The 23155-nt window shown below is 38.7% G+C and overlaps 1 protein-coding gene across 13 annotated transcripts in view; it reads left to right on the forward strand.

Moving 5' to 3' along the window:
* Nucleotides 1–23155, forward strand: part of MATR3 (matrin 3) — a 50553-nt gene that overhangs the window by 15000 nt on the left and 12398 nt on the right. For 3 of the 13 annotated variants that reach the window (XM_047778750.1, XM_047778745.1, XM_047778751.1), the window contains exons 5-8: nucleotides 15074–16164; nucleotides 21070–21131; nucleotides 22611–22652; nucleotides 22988–23100. In XM_047778750.1, the coding sequence (XP_047634706.1) occupies nucleotides 15253–16164; nucleotides 21070–21131; nucleotides 22611–22652; nucleotides 22988–23100 (1129 nt within the window). In that variant the 5' untranslated portion in view covers nucleotides 15074–15252. Of the gene's footprint in view, nucleotides 1–1706; nucleotides 2172–15073; nucleotides 16165–21069; nucleotides 21132–22610; nucleotides 22653–22987; nucleotides 23101–23155 lie in introns of those variants that run through there. The other 10 variants (XM_047778746.1, XM_047778753.1, XM_047778752.1 and 7 more) reach the window with 9 other exon arrangements.

Raw genomic sequence — 23155 nt, forward strand, 5'->3', positions numbered from 1 at the left:
CTCCTCTCTTCATAGCTAAACTTTCTGTATTCAGTTGTTTCCATCTTACTGCTTTCCATACACTCAGCACTTCCTGTCTGACTTCTCCCGCTTATTGGGGAGCAATGCAATGAAAATGTCCACGTGTAGATGTTTTTAGTCCTAGTGTGACCTCCTGGTAGCACGTAACCCTGTCGATCACTTTATCCCTTAAATATTTTGGCTGGCAAGGCAATACAATTTGTGTCTCTCCTCTTTCCACATCTTTGCTCCCCTCTCCCAAATGTACTCACTTGGTCTCTGGGGGGGCATGCTGAAGTTCAGGGGTCAGCGATCTAACCCTAGCCATAGCAGTGGCTGGATCCTTAACTCACTGAGCCACCAGTGGGTGGGTAATTCTCTACCAGTTCCCTTAAACAGAGTAGTCATTCATTCATTCATCTTCCATATCCTATCAAGTTAGTGAGACTTGCTTTTTGTCCTAAATGATCTCTTCAATTTTCTCCATGTCTGCTCTTCAACACTGCACCCTCCACTATCTTGACAATGGATCCAGAAGGATTTTTCAAAGTGTGCTCGAATCTGATTCAGCACACTTTTAAAAATTAAAAATTTGATGGAGTTCCCATTGTGGCTCAGTGGTTAACAAATCCAACTAGGAACGATGAGGTTGCGAGATCAATCCCTGGCCTCACTCTATGGCTTAAGGATCTGGCGTCGCCATGAGCTGTGGTGTAGGTGGCAGACGTGGCTCGGATCCCACGTTGCCGTGGCTCTGGCGTAGGCTGGCAGCTACAGCTCCGATTCCACCCTTAGCCTGGGAACCTCCAGATGCCATGGCCCTCAAAAATCCAAAAAAAAAAAACTTAAAAATTTGAGGGCTATTAATCTGCCTTGTATTCATTAATTTACCTCAGGTGTCAGGTGACTGCCTGTCCCTTTGCATTTAAACTTGAAACCTGGAGGTTCTGCTGTAGGACAGTGGGTTAAGAATCTTGACTGCAACGGTTTGGGTTGCTGTGAAAGTCGCTGGGGCAGTGGGGAAGAGGATTCAAACCCTGGCTTGCAAACTTCCATATGCAATGGGTTTGGCCATAAAATTAAACCTTGAAACCCCAGACAAATGGCCCCTTCCTCCAGCATTATCTACAATTCTCAGATTTTTTTACACATCCTATATTCCTTTGCTCATAGGGGACTTGTTTCAAGAGTTGACATTCTAATTTACCAAATGGGTGTTCCCTCTGTGGCATAAGGGTAAAGGTGTCGCCGGAGTCCTGGTTCCATTCCCTGGTCCAGCACAGTAGGTTAAGGATCCGCCGTGGCACGGATCTGATCCCTGGCCTGGAAATTGCTTATGCCTCCAGGTGTTCAAAACAGGGGGAAAAAATTCACCAAATGCCAGCAGCCGTCTTTTCAGGATGATAAGGTTTTTCGTTATTTTCAGTGACCAACTGCTTGGAACTGCTAAGATTAAAAACTAGCCGCAATGGTATCAGTCCCCACTTCCACGCTCTACCTACTACTTGGCAAATCATTAAAGAACACCAGAGAAGACAGAAATCGAGTCTAAGCCAGGCACTCCCCAGACTCGCTTCTAACGCATACCCTAATTTAAAATTTGCACTATACAATCTAGAGGCGAGTTGGGAGAAATCCTTTGTGGGATTCGAACGCGTAAACTGCGGCTCTCCAGTCCCCGCCACTGCTGCGGGATTGAAGAACAACGACCGCCGCCGAGGCCGCGAGCGACGAGCGCGCGCTGAGTAGGGGGAGGGGCCAGGCGCGCGCAGAAACGGGACCCGAGGTGGGTGGGGGCAAGCTCTCTCGCGAGAGTGGGTTTGTTCTTGGGCAGCAGCCGCCGCTGCCACCTCTTACCAGCGCCGTTGCTGCGGGGGATTGTGGGAGCCTCAGCGTCCCGCTCGCTTGGAGAGAGGTACCTCTCCTTTTTCCTCTCCCTTTTCTTAAGGTAGGCGTGAAGCGGGTAAGAATCGGGGTGGGGTGGCCGGGGGCTCTCCGTGTCCGCCGAGAGGAGGCAGGGACAGCGACAAGGGCCTCGGGGAGCCGGCGGCGCGCCTTTCTTGCTCGCTCCCGCTCTGCCTCCCTCCGCGCTGCGTATGTGAGCCGCCTGATCGGCGGCCGCCATGTTAGGAGCGCAGTGGCGGCGCAACCAGCCTCCTCGAGCGGCGGAGGTGAGCGGTCCCGGAGGGAGACACTGGGCCAGCCAAGGGCCCAGGGTGCGGTGGGAGCGTCGGGGGGAGCCGAGGGCAGGCGATCGGCCAAGCTTCCTGCGTCCTGACCTGGCTGTGGGCGGGGGCGGGACAACGAGCCCGTTACACGCGGGTTGCAGCGTTGAGGGAAAAGGAGGAGCGCTCGAGGCCTGAGGGACTGACTGTCCGTAGGGGGCCTGCCGTTTGGGGAGGTTAGTTAAGCTAGCGAAGGCCTCGGAGAGCGCCGGCCCCAGGTATGTTGGCTTTTTCTAGTTTTGCGCCCTCCAAAATGGAGGGTTTCGCAGACTCGGAAAAGCTTATCCGTTTGAGCAGCGTTTCTTTCTCGGTGTCGCGGCCTTGGCCCTTCTCCTCGCGCATCGTTTCGTAGCGCCCCCTAAGACGGCCCCGTCCCCCGCCCACACATGCGCGCGCGATTTTAGCCGGACCTCAGACCCCGTCCCTCCCCACCCGCCGTCGCGGAAAAATGGCCGAAAAATGAAACGTTAACGCTTGTTTTTCGTGTTGCGTCGTGGATAAAGCCTTGTGCAGTACGCGGCGAGGCAGGAGGTTGGTTCTTGCGAGGGAGTCCCCTCGCATTCCTTCCCTCTTTATTGAAATACTCTCGGTCTCGGCGCCTCGAGAGAGGCTGGTGTGGCGTGGGGACCTTCCGGTTTCCAGACAAAGGGTTTAGGGTACTGTGCTGGAGTCGCGGCATCGTTGTTCTTTTCACTGCCGGCGCTGTGCCGCGTTCTGTGTTCTGCAGGGACTTTTCCCATTTACGGTGGAGGACTATCTCCTAGCTGTGTATCGTGCTCGCTGGCCCTATTCTGTGGAATAGTCCTGTTGGATCAGTTACAATTTTCCAGCCAGTTATTTCTAGAACGGTTGTGGCGATTCCGAAATTCTAGTCCTAAGCGCACTGGAATAGTGTGCGAGGCCTTGATTTCCCAGGTCGTCGTCGTGAGATTTTGCATTGATGCTGGGGCTTGTTGACCAGAGCGTGGTTAAAGATTTTTTTTTTTTTTAAACAGCAAAACACAGTTTTCTTCCAGGTACGTTTAAACAGTTGTACTCCGCGGGCAAAAATGAGATTTTGGGTTATTTGCATACGTGTTCCAAATAAAATTCCCTTTGAAAACTAAATGGCTCAGTCATCTACAGAGTCTATCGACATAATTGTTTAACGTTAGTTATTTTTTTGGAACTCAAGGCGGGGAGGACAGATTTTTGTTGCAAAAACAGTGCGTGACTCTTCTGCTTAACTAAACCTAAACATAGTTGAAGAACTGAACTACCTTAAGGTTCTCTGGCTGGTTATGTAAGGTTTGGAAAAGAGATCTTAGCCTGAAGCGTTTGTGTTCAAAGTGCCTTAAATTTACATTTCTTCCTTTGCGCCGTTGGGTGCTGATAACATTAGTGTATGCTTTATGCAGAGAGGAAGTTTGCACGTTTTATTAATCTTCTTGGCTGTTAAGTGGAGTTGCTTTTACGGAACATTTTGAACTGATTAATTCTGAAGGGTTTAACCACCCTTGACGTGAACATTGTGTATGTTAAAGTCTTTAAACATAGTAATTTTACTAATGCTTTTAGGGAAATTTAAATGCTAAATAGTATTGCAAATTGATATATAAACTAATTCTAGCAATTAGAGAATGCAAAGAGTTTTACGTAATTTTAGAAATAACAGGTAATTCAAATCCCTAAGTTTACAGAATTAAAACCAAGGAAATGGTGTTATGTAGTTAACTAATGTCATTGCTGCCAGTGTGTTCTAGAACCCTTGCATTTTGATTGGATACTTGATTCAGGCTCTGCATGTTACAGTAAATAGGTTTAAAAATGGAAGAACTGCACTTAAAGGGATTTATCCTAAGGGAATAGTGTCAAAGATTTGTGTAAATAAATGTTAATGTTGGTTATTAAGCATATTTTTAAAATCTGAAAGCATCAATATTTGGACATCTGCTAATTAGAGTGTGGCCATCAAGTGGAAATCTATACAGCTATTTAAAACAGTGTTTTAAGAGGAGAGTAATGATGGGAAAATTACAGTAGACTATATAGTACTAACTGGGAAGAAATGAAGTACTTTCTTTTCTTTCTTTTTTTTCTTTGTGTCTTTTTGCCTTTTCTGGGGTCGCACCCGCGGCATATGGAGGTTCCCAGCTAGGGGTCGAATAGGAGCTGTAGCTGTTGGCCTACACCAGAGCCACAGCAGCGCCAGATCCGAGTCACATCTACAACCTACACCACAGCTCAGTCTCTGCGCCACAAGGGGAACTCCAAAATGAAGTACTTTCAAATCAATGGCTTTTCTGCTCTACCTTTATTCACTGAACAACTTTCCTACCTATAAACCTTTTTGTCAGACATTTCAGACCTCTTTGTCCTAATAATCCAATGAAAAGACTCACATGTATCTAGAAACTATTTTTTTATTGGCTGCACATGTGGCATGTAAAAGTTCCCTGAGCCAGGGATCCAGCATGCACCACAGCAGTGACAACACCAGATCCCTAACCCGCTGAGCCACTAGGGAACTCCAGCAATTCTAAATTAAAGTGATTTCCAACCGTGTTAACTTTGAAATAACCATAAACATTAAAAATTGTAAGGAGTTCCCTGGTGAGCGGGTTAAGGATCCAGCGTTGTCACTGCTGTGGCTTGGGTTTGATCCCTGGCCTTGGACCCAAACCACCCTGTCTAGTTAGGGGGAGGGAGGAATTGGGAGGGTGAGAATAACGTATATGCATTACTGTATGAAATAGATGATTAATGAGAACCTACTGTATAGCACAGGAAAGTCCACTCAATAGTTTGTAATAACCTATATGGGGGGGGGGGAAGGAATGGATGTTTTTGTGTGACTGATTCCCTTTGCTGCTCACCTGAAACTAATACAACATTGTAAATCAGCTATCCCCCAATAAAATTTAAAAAACAAAAATCATAAAACCCTACACTGTCTACAACCCTTCCACTCCACCCACAGTTTAGTATTGTCCACCCCAAACTTTGTCAAGCAAGTGTACTAAGTTTTTAAAATTTTTAAACATTCTAACTTAAATTTTTTTTACTTACAAATTTTAATTATTAGGAGTTCCCATCGTTGCTCAGTGGAAACGAATCTGACTAGTATCCTTGATGCAGGTTCAATCCCTGGCCTCACTTAGTGGATTAAGGATCTAGCATTGATGTGAGTTGTGGTGTAGGTTGCAGGCCTGCTTTGCTGTGGTGGAAGCCATCAGCTACAGCTCCGATTCAAACCCTAGCCTGGGAACCTCCACATGCCACGGGTGTGGCCCTAAAAAGACCAAAAAAATTTTTTTAGCCAGTTTTAATTATTGCACTTTAGTGGTGGCTCAGTGGGTTAAGGATTTGGCCTTTGTCACTGCTGTGGCACAGGTTCAATCTCTGGATCGGGAGTTTCCGTCTGCCAATGATAAGGCCAAAAATAAAACAAATTTAAACTTTAAAAATTGGAGTTCCCGTCGTGGCGCAGTGGTTAACGAATCCGACTAGGAACCATGAGGTTGCGGGTTCTGTCCCTGCCCTTGCTCAGTGGGTTAACGATCCGGTGTTGCTGTGAGCTTTGGTGTAGGTTGCAGATACAGCTCAGATCCCGCGTTGGCTGTGGCTCTGGCGTAGGCCTGTGGCTACAGCTCCGATTCAACCCCTAGCCTGGGAACCTCCATATGCCGCGGGAGCGGCCCAAGAAATAACAACAACAACAACAACAACAAAATTTATTTAAAGATTTCAAAAAAGTATTCCAAAGCTTAAGGCTAATTGGTATAATTTTTGTTTTGTTTTATTTACTGGAAATTTTGTTTTGTTCATGCCCATGGCTTCCAAAAATTGCCAGACTAAGGATTGAACCCGCACCACAGCAGTGACAATGATGATCCTTAACCCACTGAGCCACCAGAGAACTTCTCTGGAAAGTTTTAAATGCCATAACTTCTGGCTTTCTTTTGTCCACAGTGTGGCTAGCCTGTGTTTTGTTGGTGCTAGTTTAGTCAGAAACAGGTTAGTAGGAAAAAAAGAGGATTCCCATGGTAGAGGTTGGAAGTATAATTCTTCCTAGCTATTGCTATATTTATAGATGCTGCTGGGTAAGAAGAGCAAAGCAGGGGGGAATTTCTGTAGTAGATTCATAGTGGGTAGGCAGTAGATGCAAGTGTGGAAAGTGCACACTTGCATACTGGAGTCTCAGGATATTTGATTTGCAGTATCATAGGTTGTTAATGAGGGTAGATGACTTTTTGATCTTTCAAGGTGATTTGTATGGTTTTTTCCCTCTGTGGGAAAACAAGAGTATTAAGCATTTTCTTTTGGTATAGTCACATATAGGATAAGAGCTTATACCCATGTAAACTTATGTTTAATGTTTAAAGACAAGGGATCACCCACTTCCCACAACAGTTTTACTTAAATATTCTTGCTGTGAAAAGATGTGAACTAGAACAATTTTAATGCTTAGCTATGTGTCCTTGTGTGGACTGTGATAGTCTGGAAAAGCACAATGGAGGATGGAGTTTTACACTTAAGCATCAGAAGACACCAAAAAATAGTCACAGCAGCATTATTGATAATGACAGGAAAGTGAAAACCGTTTATCTAAATGTTCATCTTCTGCAAAATGGCTAAGTGTATGTACCATATACCTTAATGGCATATCAAGATACCATAATGCTATCTATATTGCAGTGAAAATACAGGTTTAATTCATGTGCAAATCAGTTCTTAAAAGAAAGTAAGAACAGTACATACATATTAAGCTAGTTTGTGTAAGCTTTAGAAAATTGGAGTTCCATTATGGTGAAATGGGTTAAGGATCCAGCATTGACACTGTAGCGGCATGCATCGCTACTGTGGCACAGGTTCAGTTCAGTTCACAGGTTCAGCTCAGGCTTGCCATGAGCACTGCCAAAAAGAAGGAAAGGAAAAGAGAAAAAGAGATGCAAAATTAATACTTTAAAAAGAGTTGTCTGTTAAGCGGTTAAACTTAAACAAGAGACCGCAGAAGTGGAGGAGGAGTCATTGGAAATTGGTTGGTAGAAGGTGTCGGAAGTATTGTTAATGTGTTTTCTAAAGTTGGGATGTTTGTATACGCTGTGGTTTGTATGTCAAGGGGTGTGCTGGGCCTTAAGAGAATTACTAGTGTTAAATGGAGAACAAAGAGATGTATTACAGCTAATAATTTTACTTGAACAAGTACTAAGCAGTTTCTGTAACTGTTCATAGAAAGAGATTTTGATTAAGATGTTGACACGTGGTAGAAAATATATTTAGAGAAGTAGAATGTAACGGATATATGTGAAAGGGATTGAAAACCATAGTGTGAACTTCATGTGGTGAGTAGTAGGGAGTAGTATGTTTTTGAAGAGAGGGTAAAATAATGAGCAGTGGTTTAAGAGTCTTGTATTTTAAGCTGTGAACATGAATACAAGAAGTTCATCTGAAAGATAGGACTGAGTATCTCCAGTAAGGCTACGGCAGAGGAGATAGAGGGGTAAGGACTGCATTTCTGAAAAATGAGCAGGTAATTTAAAGGTAGAGTGGAAATAGAAAAGGAAGAGCTTTTGTTTGTTCACTTGCAGTAGAATCCAGTTTTCTTTTTCAATCTTATTTCTCTAGGTTACTACCAGTCTTTAAATCTGTTCTTTTAAAGCTGACTTCTACTTGGGTAAAAAAAAAGTTCAAATTTTAGTTCTGGCTTTGAGTAGCAATTGATGAAATATTATAGTTGATATGTGAAATAGGGAGTACAGTACAAGTGAAAGGTGTATATGTCTCTGGGTCAGTCCTTCTATTTTGTTTTCTCATTGGTTGTGAGGATCAGATTACTTAAAGGAGATGATCACTAAGTTGCTTTCTTTGTGCCAGGCACTATGAAATGGTTGTTGTTTTTGTTCCATTTTATTATTATATATTTTTTTGGCTGCACCTGCAGCACATGTGAGTTCCTGGGCCAGAGATGGAAACAGCTCCACAGCAGCACCACAAACCACTGCAGTGACAACACCAGATGCTTAACCTGCTGTGCCACAAGAGCAATCCTGAGTTGCTATTGTGGTTCAGTGGAGTAAAAACCTGATGAGTATCCATGCAGCTGAGGGTTCAGTCCCTGGCCTAGCTGCAAGCTGTGGTTTAGGTTGAATATGTTGCTTGGATCAGCGTGGCTGTGGCTGTGGTATAGGTCAGCATCTTCAGCTCCGATTTGACCCCTAGCCGGCAAACTTCCGTATGCTGTGGGTGTGACCCTAAAAAGAAAATAAAGAGATGGGGTTCCCGTCGTGGCTCAGCAGAAACGGGTCTGACTAGAATGCATGAGTGTGAAGGTTCCGTCCCTGGCCTTGCTCTGTAGATTAAGGATCTGGTGTTGCCATGAGCTGTGGCGTAGCTGGCAGATGCAGCTCAGATCCTGTGTCGCTGTGGCTGTGGCGTAGGCTGGCAGGTCCAGCTCTGATTCGACTCCTAACCTGGGAATCTCTGTATGCTGAGGGTGCATCCCTAAAACAAAAAAAGAGAGAGAGAACTCCTTATTCCCACTTTATGTATGACAGGACAAACAGATACTAAGTAATTTGCCCTAGAGCACACAGCTATTTTGTAGTAGAACTAGGATTCAGTTCAGATATTTAGGCTCTAAAAATCTCAGATTATATCAGGATTTACATGCATGTTTGTCGAAACCAAGAGAGTAGATCATAAAGTTGCCAGTGGAGGGGAAAATCTTAAGGGTGCAGAATGGATGGTGTCTTGAGGAAAACCACAAATTTTGCCCTTTTTTTCCCCTCCCTCTCTTTTTCGGGCATATAGAAGTTTCTGGGCTAGGGATCAAATCCAAGCCACAGCTGCAGCAATGCCGGATCTTTAACCCACTGAGCAAAGCCAGGGATTGAAAATGCATTCTCACAGATACTCTTAATCCACTGAGCCATGAGAACTCCAAACTTTGCTTTTTAAGTAAAGAAGAGAGTCAAGTTAGTGTCATGTGTCAAGAGTCAGAATTGTCCATTAAATGGAATAACTTTCCATCCTGTAGTATGAATTTACCTAATCAGTTCTCTGTATTGCTTCAAATCTGAAAATATTTAATGTCCAATTGGTAAAGTCACTAGGAAAAAAATTTAAGCCTAGGAAGAAGAAAAATATTCCAAGTCTTAATAAAGGAATCCTTTCTACAGATTACAATGAAGATTTTATTTTAGCAGCTGAAGGGACTGTTAGCCTTAGGATCAAGAAGTGGGTTAGAAGTTGAATCTGTCAGGTGGATTAAGACCAATAGTCTTAAAGCACTTACAACTATAAAGTGTGCCAAAGAAGGCTGGAAAACAAGTATTAATATTTTTATCTTTGTGTGTGATGAGGCATGTAGTACAAAACTGAAATTAATAGAGCTGGATAGGCAACAACGGTAAAATGTATAGAATGGGGAATTATAGCCATTATCTTGTAATTGCTTATAATGGAGTATAATCTGCAAAAATACTGAATTATTATGCTATACCCTTGAAATTAATATAGTATTATAAGTCAACTACAATTAAAAAAAGAGCTGGGACTTTATTTCCTAAGGGATTTATTTAAATTGATTAGTGGTTTTATTTTTTCAAAAAAAAAAAAAAACTTTTTGAGTCACTCAAAGACACGCCATACTGAGATGAAATTATGGCACTAAAGAACATAGACTAAATTTAAGGTTTTAAAGTGGCTCAAACTCTACATAATTAATTATTTTAACATTTAAAAAACATTTTAAAAATCAAACCCATCATGGTTCAGCAGTTAACAAACCCGACCAGCATCCGTGAGGACATGGGTTTGATCCCTGGCCTTGCTCGGTGAGTTAAGGATCCAGCATTGCCATGAGCTGTGGTAGAGGTCACAGACGCAGTTCGGATCCTGAGTTGCTGTGGCTTTATATGTACAGGGAAAAGATACGGTGATGTAAGCTAACAATAAAATGAAATTTTACTTATTTTAAAATGGGAACTATGTTATTTATAAAGTCATTATAAAATTAATAGGTGAGATGAATGTGGGAACTCAATGGGTTGGGATCGGCACCATCTCTGGAGCTTCAGGAGGCAGGTTTGATCCCCAGCCCCACACAGTGGGTTAAGGATCTGGGGTTGCCACAGCTGCATCAAAGGTCCTAGCTGTGGCTAGGATCTGATCTCTAGCCCGGGAACTCAATATGCCTCAGGCCAAAAAAGAAAGAAAAATTAATAGGTGAGAAATTATAAAATAAGGAGTAGTTAACCTAACCCTGTACTTTTAATTGGACATGAGTCAGATGCTTGGTTTAAAGTTCTGACCAGCAATTAATGGTTTTGTGTGATTGGTGACAAAACTTAAGCAGCTACCTTTCCCAGTTATTCTTCTTTAACTTACTAATAGTTAGTTAACTGTTGGTGACATGGTGAGGAAATTTTAATGTACTGGTATTGTTGGTTGCTACTTATATTTGGCATATTTTCACTTGAATAATGAAATACTCTTGCACCCTTTTGTGTTTTTAATTTAGAAGGGGAAAATAGTGTAAGAAACTATTGTTTTCAGCTGTTGCTTGTTAAATTTTTATGTGCGATTAAAGGGTTATTGTAAGATGATTTGGGAATGAAGATGGTCTCCTTTGCTGTGTTAAATTTATTCTTTATAATGGTAGAACATTCTCCTCACATTTTCGTTTGTGTTGTTTTAAGAAGAAATTTTGCACGTCTTTTTGTTGTTAAATGAGGCTTGTGTTTTGCACTGTCGATTTTTAAATAAATACACACACATACATATATGTGTATATTAAAAAAGGGTTATTGTAATGTTAGCATGTGGATATTTCTTTTTTGAGTATTTTTACAAGCCTTTATGATTATACTGTCTTAAAATTAGTTGTTTTTAAGAAGTGATTATTTTGGAGTTCGCGTTGTGGCACAGTGGAAATGATTCCAGCTAGTATCTTTGAGCATGCAGGTTTGATCCCTGGCCTTGCCTTGTGGGTTGGTGACCCGGCATTCTCCTGAGCTGTGGTGTAGGTCGCAGATGCAGCTCAGATCCCGTGTTGCTGAGGTTGTGGTATAGGCTAATACCTTTTAAAGAACTAAAGTCTGGGAGTTCCCATTGTGGCTCAGTGGTAATAAACCCAACTAGTATCCATGGGGATCCGGGTTCCATCCCTGGCCTTGCTCAGTGAAGGAAGGATCCAGCAATGCCATGAGCTGTGGTGTAGATCAGACTTGGCTGGGCTGGGATCTGGCGTTGCTGTGGCTGTGGCATAGGCCGGCAGCTACAGCTCCAATTCCACCCCTATCCTGGGAACTTTCATATGCTGCAGGTTTTGTCCCAAAAAGCAAAAAAATAAAAATAAAAACCTTAAGTCTGCTTACGCTCATTTTACCTTATGCTAAATAACTCTCTGAAAGAGTATGTAAAAGGACTAAAAGGTAATCCTACATAGGAAATCTAGACGTGGAACACTTTTTTGTTTCTGATCTCCATAGTCTTTCTGGGTATGTTAAGCTTATGTTTTTTCTGAAGTATTTTAGCATTCCATTTCTTTTTTTTCTTTTTATGGCCGTACTTGAAGCATATGGAAGTTCCCCAGCTATTGGGTGAATCAGAGGTGCAGTTGCTTGCCTACGCCACAGCTGTGGCAACACTGGATCCTTAACCCACTGAGCCACAGTGGGAACACCCGAGTTCCATTTCTTTTAATTGGAGAAGAAAATAAATTCGTCGAAGAGTATCAGATAGCATGGAATGTGGGTTGAGTATTATTAACTGAAACTTATTTGTTAAGCATACATACAGATATTTGTTCAGGTGTTGAATGTGAAGCCAGCATCTTCAGTAGCACTTAGAGTTGTACCATGAACTAGGTTTAAGTTCCAGATTAATTATTTAGAATTGTTGATACAAAACAGGTCCTTATGTGGCGGCAGAGTGGGTTAAGAAGCCAACTGTAGTGACTTGGGTTTCTCAGGTTGCTGAGAAGGCATGGATTCCATCCTTGGCCTAGCGCAGTGTATCCGGCGTTGCTACAGCTGCAGCTTGAGTTCAATCCCTTCTATATGCCACAGGTGCATCCATAAAATTAAAACAAATTGTTTGCAAAAACGAGAATTTTAGTTGAGAATTTGAATATCAGGTTTTGGTTAAATGACGTTTGTGAAGCCTAACTATGGATAATGCTTTTTGTTAATAGTGTTTACGGATTTTGGGGGGAGGGGGAAGGTACTTGTTTTTTGGAAGTGAAAGATTCTGCGTTAATGGGTGTTTAGAATTTATTGTACAAAGAATTTAAATGGGTAAATTGGGTCTTGATATTACATTCTAGATTAGTTGTCTCAAAGGAACTGTTTTCAAACTTTATTAACATCTATGAAAAGGTAGTTTTGTAACTGTAAAAAAACAGGCAGTAAAAGAAGCTAATCTTTAAACAGAAAAATCTTTAAATTAGTAAATGGCTCATTATTGTACTTTCATAGGCAGTCTTAAAGGAGCCTTTTAAAGTGACTTATTAATCTTACATTTACCATTGCCCAAAAATACTAAAGGAACTTTTTATAAATGCTCTTGTACTGGTGCTGTCTTGTCTGCCTTTCTTAATTTCTTCGTTCTAATAAAAGATTTTTAAGAACTTTGTTTGTTTTAACCAAAAGTCTGACTTAAGTTCCTTTTCAGTAATGCTATTCTCATGTCTGTGAGTGAAACTGCGTTTTAAGTTGAAATTCTTGAGTTACAAAATTATTAAGGTATTCTTAATAAATTACAAGTTGTCATGGGATTTACATGGTTTGTCTTGCCCTTTTTCTTAGTTTTTCTGACATCCATTTTGTTTTTGTCTTAAGGTTATCATCTTCTACCTTTACTTCTCTTAACCTTTCCTTTTTGCAGATCCACCATTTTCATATATGCTCTAAAGGAAAGTAATTGAGATCTTTGTAATGCAATAATCATTTCCTTAAAATATGATCAAATTAAAAAATTTACACATGATCATAATGCCACAGTATAATTTCCCAAAGGGAAAAGAATGATTCTTTCAAAAGACTGGCTTTTCAATAATTCAAAGCTTTGACTATCAAATGAAGGGCAAAGTTGCAATTAATAGTAACTTTGATACTGTGAAATTTTGATTTCGAAAAACCCTCTTAATGGTTTTGATTTTTTTTTTTTTAAGTATACGTGAGTATTTAGAGGGTCCTAACCAATGTTTACACAGTATTTCACCTGCCATTCTATGTGGCATTTATAAGACATATCAAAGAAACCTTCATCCAACAATGTTCACTTACTCTTGTCTTTATTAAATCTTTAAGTGTAAGTAGTTTACATAGTGGATCTTATCTAGAATTAGTTTCTTTGGTGTCTTTCCTCAAATTCATCTTCCTTGGTGTGCAAAACATCTTCTGTAATTCCAGTCACCTCTGATAGCATTTCTGTGTCTTTTTAACTTTGTTACATCTTTTTGTAAAATCTAACAGTCTTGCCTGCAACTTTTTTTTATACTTCTACCCTGTTTTCGTCCAGTGTTTCCTTACTTTAATCTGTCATTGGTGGAATTAGTCCCATAATAGACTTGTAACTATTGAATATTGCCTGGTTTTTACATTTATAAAGTTTAATATTTTAAACTAACACTTCTTGGGTTATGGGTGATCAAACGTGTGAAACTTAACTGAGCAGTGCCTTCTAGTAGAGTTATGTAGCAAAGAATTTAAGATTTATTAACCTCTGTATGTAATTGTGATTATAAAATTGTTTCATCAGGGACATTTATTGTGTACATCACTTGGCTGATGTTTTATGAGATCATACGTAAATACTTTGCAAATTCTTATGTAACAGTTTTTTGAGGTAAAATAATGATTTAAGAAAGAAAATGGAAATTTCATTATTTTCACATCTTGGAGGATTGTGTTCAGAATTTAAATTTTGCAGGTGACTGGGCTATTCTTGTGAAAAGTTTACAGAAATCTATGTAAGCAAGATCTCGTTTTCATTTTAACCTGTTTTTGAGTTCTAGAGGGGCCATAGCCCAGAGCATTAAATGAATGTTAACGGCTGCTACCTTGGGAGTTTCACTTCTTTAAATCACCTATACTTCCTGTACCTGGGTTTTTTCTTGGGAGGTCTCCTGTTTCTGTATTGACCATACTTAGTTCTCCTTACCTTACGAGATTAGAAATGAAATAAGCAACTGCCTGATGTAGGATGGACAATAAGAAGGCAGTTAGTTATTTAGCTTAAATTTGTGCAGAAATCCTTAAACTGTAGGAAATCCCTTATTTTTCTTCACATCTGTCTTTTACTGCAATTTGATTTTGCTGCATAAAGGTCTCAACTATTGTGTTTGGTCTTAGGTCTTATACTAGGTACTTGACACCTAAGCTTCATTTACTTTTGATTTTACTTGGTTCTTTCTGATAGTGCTAATAGGTTTCATTTTCCTAAAGCAGAATAAAACTGATTCATCTTTGACTTGCTGACCTTGATTTTTTGTTTTTTAGTCTTCTACTGGAACTTAAGCATCATACTATAGGGTGTATTTTTATTCTTCTAAAAGAAGAAACCCATCTATATTTTTATCTAAATTTTGATGTACTCAGACATCTAACCCTTCAATTGAAATGTTTTTAAATTCAGTATGAAATTCCCTTTAATAGTTAAACTTTAGTGTGAAAGACTACTTTTTAAATATCTATGCAGGCTCTGCATACATCTGAAATCTGTTTAAGATATGTAATTCCTTGTAAGTTTGAGATCTTAAAATGTTTTTTTTTTTAATCAACATGATGCATAAGTTTTTTTTTTCTAAAAAAACGGCATCTACTTAAAGGGATTTATGACTAAAATTGCTTATTTTTCTACAGAGTTGTCTGCTGGTTCTCAGCTTGAAGAAGATTCTACAGTCCTTATTGATCCTTTTTCTTGGCGTTACCATTTTTTTGAAGCAAAGTTAACCTAGTTTTCTAGTTTGAGCTTTCTTTTTGGCCATCTTAAAAAAAATTTTTTTTTTTAATCTATAAACTAGACAAGAGATAGTTCTACAATGTCCAAGTCATTCCAGCAGTCATCTCTCGGTAGGGACTCGCAGGGTCATGGGCGTGACCTGTCTGCAGCAGGAATAGGCCTTCTTGCTGCTGCTACCCAGTCTTTAAGTATGCCAGCATCTCTTGGAAGGATGAACCAGGGTACTGCACGCCTTGCTAGTTTAATGAATCTTGGAATGAGTTCTTCATTGAATCAACAAGGAGCTCATAGTGCACTGTCTTCTGCTAGTACTTCTTCCCATAATTTGCAGTCTATATTTAACATTGGAAGTAGAGGTCCGCTCCCTTTGTCTTCTCAACACCGTGGAGATGCAGACCAGGCCAGTAACATTTTGGCCAGCTTTGGTCTGTCTGCTAGAGACTTAGATGAACTGAGTCGTTATCCAGAGGACAAGATTACTCCTGAGAATTTGCCCCAGATCCTTCTACAGCTTAAAAGGAGGAGAACTGAAGAAGGCCCTACATTGAGTTATGGTAGAGATGGCAGATCTGCTACACGGGAGCCACCATACAGAGTACCTAGGGACGATTGGGAAGAAAAAAGGCACTTTAGAAGAGATAGTTTTGATGATCGTGGTCCTAGTCTCAACCCAGTGCTTGATTATGACCATGGAAGTCGTTCTCAAGAATCTGGTTATTATGACAGAATGGATTATGAAGATGACAGATTAAGAGATGGAGAAAGGTGTAGGGATGATTCTTTTTTTGGTGAGACCTCGCATAACTATCATAAATTTGACAGTGAGTATGAGAGAATGGGACGTGGTCCTGGCCCCTTACAAGAGAGATCTCTCTTTGAGAAAAAGAGGGGCGCTCCTCCAAGTAGCAATATTGAAGACTTCCATGGACTCTTACCGAAGGGTTATCCCCATCTGTGCTCTATATGTGATTTGCCAGTTCATTCTAATAAGGTGAGTTAATGCAACAGATACTTCTAATTTCTTTTACATTGTAGTGCCTATTCTGTATTTACCTATATCTTTTACTCTAATTCTGTAGTCTGATGACACTGAGTTGGTCAAGAATTTTTATGCTTTTGAGAACACTTACTTTATTTGGAAGGTAATTGTTTTTGAGCATTTTAAACCAGGGCTTTACATTAATACAATCTGCCTAGATTACTTCTGGCCACAAAACTGTCATCCACTGGGATTATCTTGTTGGTTTTTGGCATCAATATGTTCTTCTTAATCATATATTTAAGCAGGTTTTTTGTCTGCTTTGTTGAATGGTTTTAAGTATTTTTATTCTTTTTGTCTTTTTTTTTTTTTTTTTTTTTTGCAGTCAATGTGCTCTGCCATTCAGGATGCTAGATATCAGCTCTCCATCTGTCTTAATAACTGATTTGTATGTAGTAAAGATGTATTCTTGAACAATTCTCCTTTTTTCCTTATCTGTGGCTACAGGGAAAGAGTTAATGTAGAGCCCTGGTGTTTTCAGTATATTTCATATTTTAGAGTAGTTCATTCTTCCTTTTTTAATTCACCTTTAACACAAACTCTCATACTGTAACTGAAATTTTTCATCATTTTTTTTCTCCTTTTCCACAACTTTCTTAGACATACTTCCAAACTCACTTTTTATTATCCCATATTGCATCTATCCCTTTAGAGACTTGGGAAAAATCAACTGCTGCAGTATCATACTCTGTGTTCCTCGTAAGCATATTCTTTTTCTGACTTAGGTTTAGACTTCTGGTATAGTCATTTGAGGAAAAAAAAATCTAATTCTCCTTTGCTTTAATGATCACATCTGGCAAAATGGGAACTTTTTCAAAATGCCCCTTTAAATTTGTTGTCCTTTTCTCTTTTAACATTTTCAATGCTAATCATTTGCACTGGTTTTTTTCCCCCCAAAATACAGTGCAGTTGACTTAAAGTCAACATTATAGCAGTCCGCTAGCTTGATCTGTATAATCTAATCATCCATTTTTCCTGATGTGCTATACTTAACTGGAACATGCTGGTGCCATGAAACTGATTTGATGGTTTCTGTTACAGGTTTTTTCCTTTACAGTAACATCAGGAAGGGACATTTTCTTTTCATATCTATACCTTTTAAATGTATTTTTTAGTGAGTATTGATTTTTGAGTAAACTAAATCATAGGTCATCACAGGTTTTATTTTTACTCTTTTAAAAAGTATTACCAGTCAATCCCTTTTCTGTGTTTGGATCTTAGGATTTTAGTCTCATATTATTAAGAGAAGAGACGTACATTGTTTGAATTTACAGAGTACTTTGAAAAATATCTTTAAGAAGCAATTCCTACCTAAATATACATATATATTTCTGTAATACAAAATCTCTTGAATTAATGCATAAATAGGTTGAGTACACATGAATGTTTTAATCTTTAAGCCACATCAAAATAAAATAACTTCAAATGCTAAATTTATATTCAGGTTAATTTTCATTGATATAACTTATAGCAGTTAGGAAATTGTACTTAGCAGCTGTTTTGATGTCTTTTTTCAGATTTGCTGGATACACTACGTATATCTTGGAATATAGTTTAGTTCAGTACTAAACTTCAAAATTTTTTGTTACCTCTTGCCTGTTTGCAGAAATGGCAATATTTAATATTCTCAAATAGATTTCTCTTAATTCCAAGAAAGATTGCTAGTTGCAGTGTCTCAAAGTGATTTGTAAGGGTTATTTAAAATCTTTACTACTAGAGTCATCATAAATCAAAAGCTTTTGTTGGAAATTTCCTTTTCATGACTTTGAGCAGTAATTTAACTTGGCTGCTTACACATAGGAAAAAAGTTCAGTAAATAAACACAAAAGAAAACCAAGAAGGACTTACTCAGAAAAAAGTTTCTATTTTTATATGTAGTTATACTTCTGTCTCCAAATGTTGCTACCTTTAGTTCCTGAACAGGGATATTAATAAATAATGGTAGTAAATGGATCTAAATTGACAAAAGAACAGTTTTTGAATATTTGATGAAATTTTGGATTCAAGAGTAAGGCACCCTACCTAGTGCAAGAGGTACCTAAAACCCATAAAAATGCAGGTGCCCTAGCTATACTCTTTATTTTGTCACAAATTAAGAAACATTTAAGAATTATTTTAGAAGCCCTTTGTTTGATGGACAAAATTTATGGTAAATGTAAATTGTTAACCAATTTTAAGAAGTTTTTTTTAAGCACTTGGGTTCTCTTAATAATGTATTTTAGTTTCCTTAATATAGGTAATATATCTGCATTATTTTAAAAATAATTAAATATTCACTTTTAGTAAGGAGCTTTCTCATTTATAGCTGATAAAGTATCAGTGAGTTTAGGGGAAATTCCTGTGGTGGAAGTAGATAATGAAAAATTTTAAAACATTTTATCCTGCTCTCTGGTATTGCTGCATAACTTGGAAAATCTGTTCTATTCAGTAAGTGTTAACGTTAAATAGTCTATATGATCAAAACTTCTTCTTACTATGAAATAAACTTTTAGGTTAAAAACATCTAATTTGTCATCATTATTTTTGATATTTTAAGTGACTTTCAGTGATGGTGTTGCTTTTATTTCTTTCTAGGTCATTTTAGAATGTCAAGTTGCTTTTCTACACAATCTCAAACTTGCCTGAAAATTCCTTTCACTTAAAGAAAACTGCCCACTACAGCCCTTTCGCTGTCTTGTCACTTGAGTTCATATTTTTCCTTTTAGTATTCTAGAAGCCCTTAAGTTACTCCTTTATTCTGCCATTCCAGATGTGCTTCTCCAAATTATCCTTTCTTTATATAACTTATAACTTAGGTATCTCAGTGACATCAAGGTGGATGTAGTTTTTCCTGTAGAACTTCTGGTTTTGAAAAGTGAATCCTTATTCTTTATTAATCTGACGTGAGAGTTAACCTCAATGTAGAATCCAAGGATAAAGGTTTTTTTAAAAAACCCCTTTGGCTCTTAATCTCGCCTTAGACCAAATAGTAAAAGATCAGCTGTAGTAGTGCAGATTAGTAATCGATGGGCTTGAGAGGTATGTGACCGATTCTTTGATCTTGGCCTTACTTGTAGTACTGTGAAAGACCAGCCACACTTTCACAAGTTTGAACCTATAAGATCATGGGGGGATTGGATATAAATAACTTGGTTCAACCAGATAGATAGCCTTTCCATCTCCTACTAATTAGAAGCATGCCTAATAGAATAACTTCTCCTCCTCTCCCAACACACTACTTCTCAAGGATATTTTAAATCTGAATGTTTTTAGTTCAGAAAATTCTAAGTTAACGTATTTGTTTAATCCCGCTTCTGAATTTTGTGCACTTTACCTTTGGCGCCTCTTGGTTACAGCCATTTTTAAAGTGGCCTCCAACAACTCTGATCTGTTGCTTTGCAAGTACAAACCTTTTACATCCCAAGTATCTGATTGTAGAGCCAGCTGGAGAGATCTCGTCCAGTTCCTGAGCTATATAGGCCATTATTTTTAAAAGACAGTCTAGCTTTGAAAGATAGCTCCCCAAGTTCAGAGAAGTGCCATTCTGTTTGGATATGTTCCATTTTACCTCTTTCACAGGGTTTTAGTTAATTTTACTAGCGCATAGAAATGTGTGTAAACTCTTAAAATGTAAATTAAATTTTAAAAAATTAAATCCCATTTATAAAGTAACTTTGGAAAGCTTCAGAATGGTATCTCTTGTAATCTGGTTCAGCTCTAAGTGAGACACCCTTTTTAAAACATTGCCTGACCATGTTTTATGTTCCAAATATGATGTACTAGGTAGTATGGGTGTTGGAAAAGTTACCTTATATTTTGTGGGGATTTGTGAAACAATAATGGTTGAAAAGCAGGAATTGTAAAACAATATAGCTTTTTAAACAGTGTAATAGTTTCTTTTCTTTCTTTTTAATTAAAAATTCCTTATCATTTAGCACTTCTTATGTGTCTGGCAATGTTCTGATAAGCAGGTTACCTTTATTAATTCATTGACTTTTCACAAAACCTTAGGCGAATTATGAATCACAGTGAATTTAAATAATTTGTACCAAGGATTCACATCTTGTAAGTGGCACCTTGGGAAATGAGCCTAGGCAGTATATGGTAGCAGAGCCTACTTTTCCTCATTCCTCTTTCTTATGTTGCATAAAAGGTTAATCATTTAGATGTGGATTTTTAACAAAAGAAAGGAAAATTTATTTGAATAAAATAGGAAAAAATTAAATCCTTTAAAATTTAAAATAATCACAAAGGAGCAAATAGTGAAGAAATACAATGTTTTCCTCTCTAAAATTTGGAAATGGACACTCCTGAAATTTGTTTCTCTGTTTTTGGGAAATAATAATTGGGAGCTTAGTATTTTGATAAATGGGGAGCGTTTTCTTGAAAAGACACTCTTGTTGAATCACCTTGGCTTTTTATGACTTTAATACACTTGAAACATACCTCAAAGGCTGGGTGAATTTAAAGATAATATTTTTAACTAATTGTTCACATTTATAGCACATATATTTAGAGTTCTATAAAAACAATTCATAAAAATTCAGTTTGGTCCACCACAGAAATTAATATGCCTACTGATCCTCGAGGTCAGTTGCCACTCTTGATCTTTATTAACTCTGTCTTTTCCCTGTTAAGTCTGTTAGTATGTTAACCAAGTTACCCAGTTTTTCCAAGAATGTGCATGGCGTATTTGAGGGCAGGATCAAGCTACAAGAATTCAGAGAAATGGTTTTGAAGTAATTGTGATCAGTGAATGGACAGATGTTTGTATAGCCTGTGATAATGCATGTAGATTAACATCCTAGAGTTTGAGTGGTTCAAATAAAAATATCTTAGTTTTATTTTTGTTAATTCTACTAATTTACTTTGCTGCAGGAGTGGAGTCAACATATCAATGGAGCAAGTCACAGTCGTCGATGCCAGCTTCTTCTTGAAATGTAGGAGTTTGAAATACCTTTAAAGCATCCTTACTGTGAATCAGAAACAGCCATTGATTGGTTTGGGGGAGTTCATCATTTACTTGTATATCCACATTGTTATTACTGCATAGTTGATGCTGTCCAGGCAATGCTAATTATAAACAGTGTTTAGATCTGGGATTGTATATAGAATATTAGATGCAGTGATAGTGGTACTTTGTTATTTAATACTGTTTCTAGGGAGTTCCCCTTGTGGCTTAGTGGACTAGTGTCCATGAGGATGTGGGTTCAATCCCTGGCCTCCATCAGTGGGTGAACTGTGAGCTGTGGTGTAGGTCACAGACTAGCGACTTGAACCTGAGTGCTGTGGCTGTGGCGTAGGCCAGCCCCTGCAGCTCCAATTCAGCCCCTAGCCTGGGAACATCCATATGCCACAGGTGCAGCCTTAAAAAGCAAAAATAGATATATATGTTTCTAGGGTTAATAAACATTGGCTCTTTTTAATACAAATTGAAAGGATTTTTAATAGACTTGAAGCGGTTGATACTTGAAAGAGATAAGAGCATTTTCAATAACACTAATACATGCTCTGAGAATATAGAAGATATGGAAGAGGGACATTATTAGAAGTTAGTTTCAGGGGAAACCCTTTAGGGTGTATTTTTTTGCTTTTAATTTTGATTCTGAGTTTAAATTAAGCTGTTAGAATGAAATCGAATTCCGAAAGAATCTCCCTGCCTGAACACACGATACTGATTATTGGTTGTTCCAATTGTTGGTTGTTCGCTGGACTGGCAGTTTTCACATATGCTGTGTTCTGTTTGAGCTGTCCTTTCAATCTAGTGCCACAACTCAATTCTGCCTTGGTTTTTTTGTTTTTTGCCTTTCTAGGGCCTCTCCTGCATGGCATATGGAGGTGTCCAGGCTAGGGATCTAATCGGAGCTGTAGCTGCCAGCCTATGCCAGGGCCACAGCAACGCGGGATCTGAATCGAGTCTGCCACCTACACCACAGCTCACGTCAACGCCGGATCCTTAACCCACTGAGCAAGGCCAGGGATCGAACCCACAACCTCATGGTTCCTAGTCGGATTCGTTAACCACTGTGCCACAACGGGAACTCCCTGCCTTGGTATTTATTGGAGAAAGAATCCATGGTCAATCTTTGTTTCCCTATATAGCCTGTGTTTCCAGTCCTTCATGCGACACTTCTCCTCTTTGTGAATTAACAAATACAGGAAAATCTTAATTGCATAATGCATTACCTACATTTTTAAGCAACAAAGAACAAGTTTATTCTCATTTATTTGGATTAATTTGAAGTTCTGTAATTTTCCCTTGGGGAGCTATCTATATGATGTTTTAAACTGTAATATTTCTAACTCTTAGACTCTCATGTTACTTTACTAATAAATAATCTCTATTTTAAAGGCCAAACAAGGCTACTTTGTGAAAAGGACAGTTTTATTTTAAAGTTAATTTTCTGGTCTTTTTAAAGCTACCCAGAATGGAATCCTGACAATGATACAGGACACACAATGTAAGTTAAAATTTTTAAACTATGGTTTGTAAAGGAGAGATCAGTGTAAGGAACTCAGGTTAAACTTTCAAGATTTCATAAATGAAATTTTTTTTCATTTCTTTATTGAATATGAGAATTTGATAAAAGTCACTGGGTGAAAGAATTTTTAGAAACTATTTTATTTAGTAATATTTGTTTTATTGTTATCGATTTTTCCCTAGTTACTTCGTCCACAAATGCCCCCAAAGATTGGAATCATAGTCATGCAAGGGGTATTGTAATAGTAAATCTTAATTATTTCTGATGGACCTCTTTATCATGCTTTATATTTTATGTCTTTATATTATTACTAGGGGTGATCCATTCATGTTGCAGCAATCTACAAATCCAGCACCAGGAATTCTGGGACCTCCACCTCCCTCTTTTCATCTTGGGGGACCAGCAGTTGGACCAAGAGGAAATCTGGGTGATTATAAAACTCATGTTACCTTTCTCTAAGAGCTTTTACCATAGAAACTCAA

The sequence above is a fragment of the Phacochoerus africanus genome, chromosome 4 (genome assembly GCF_016906955.1).
Source record: "Phacochoerus africanus isolate WHEZ1 chromosome 4, ROS_Pafr_v1, whole genome shotgun sequence".
NCBI classification, from domain to species: Eukaryota; Metazoa; Chordata; class Mammalia; order Artiodactyla; family Suidae; genus Phacochoerus; species Phacochoerus africanus.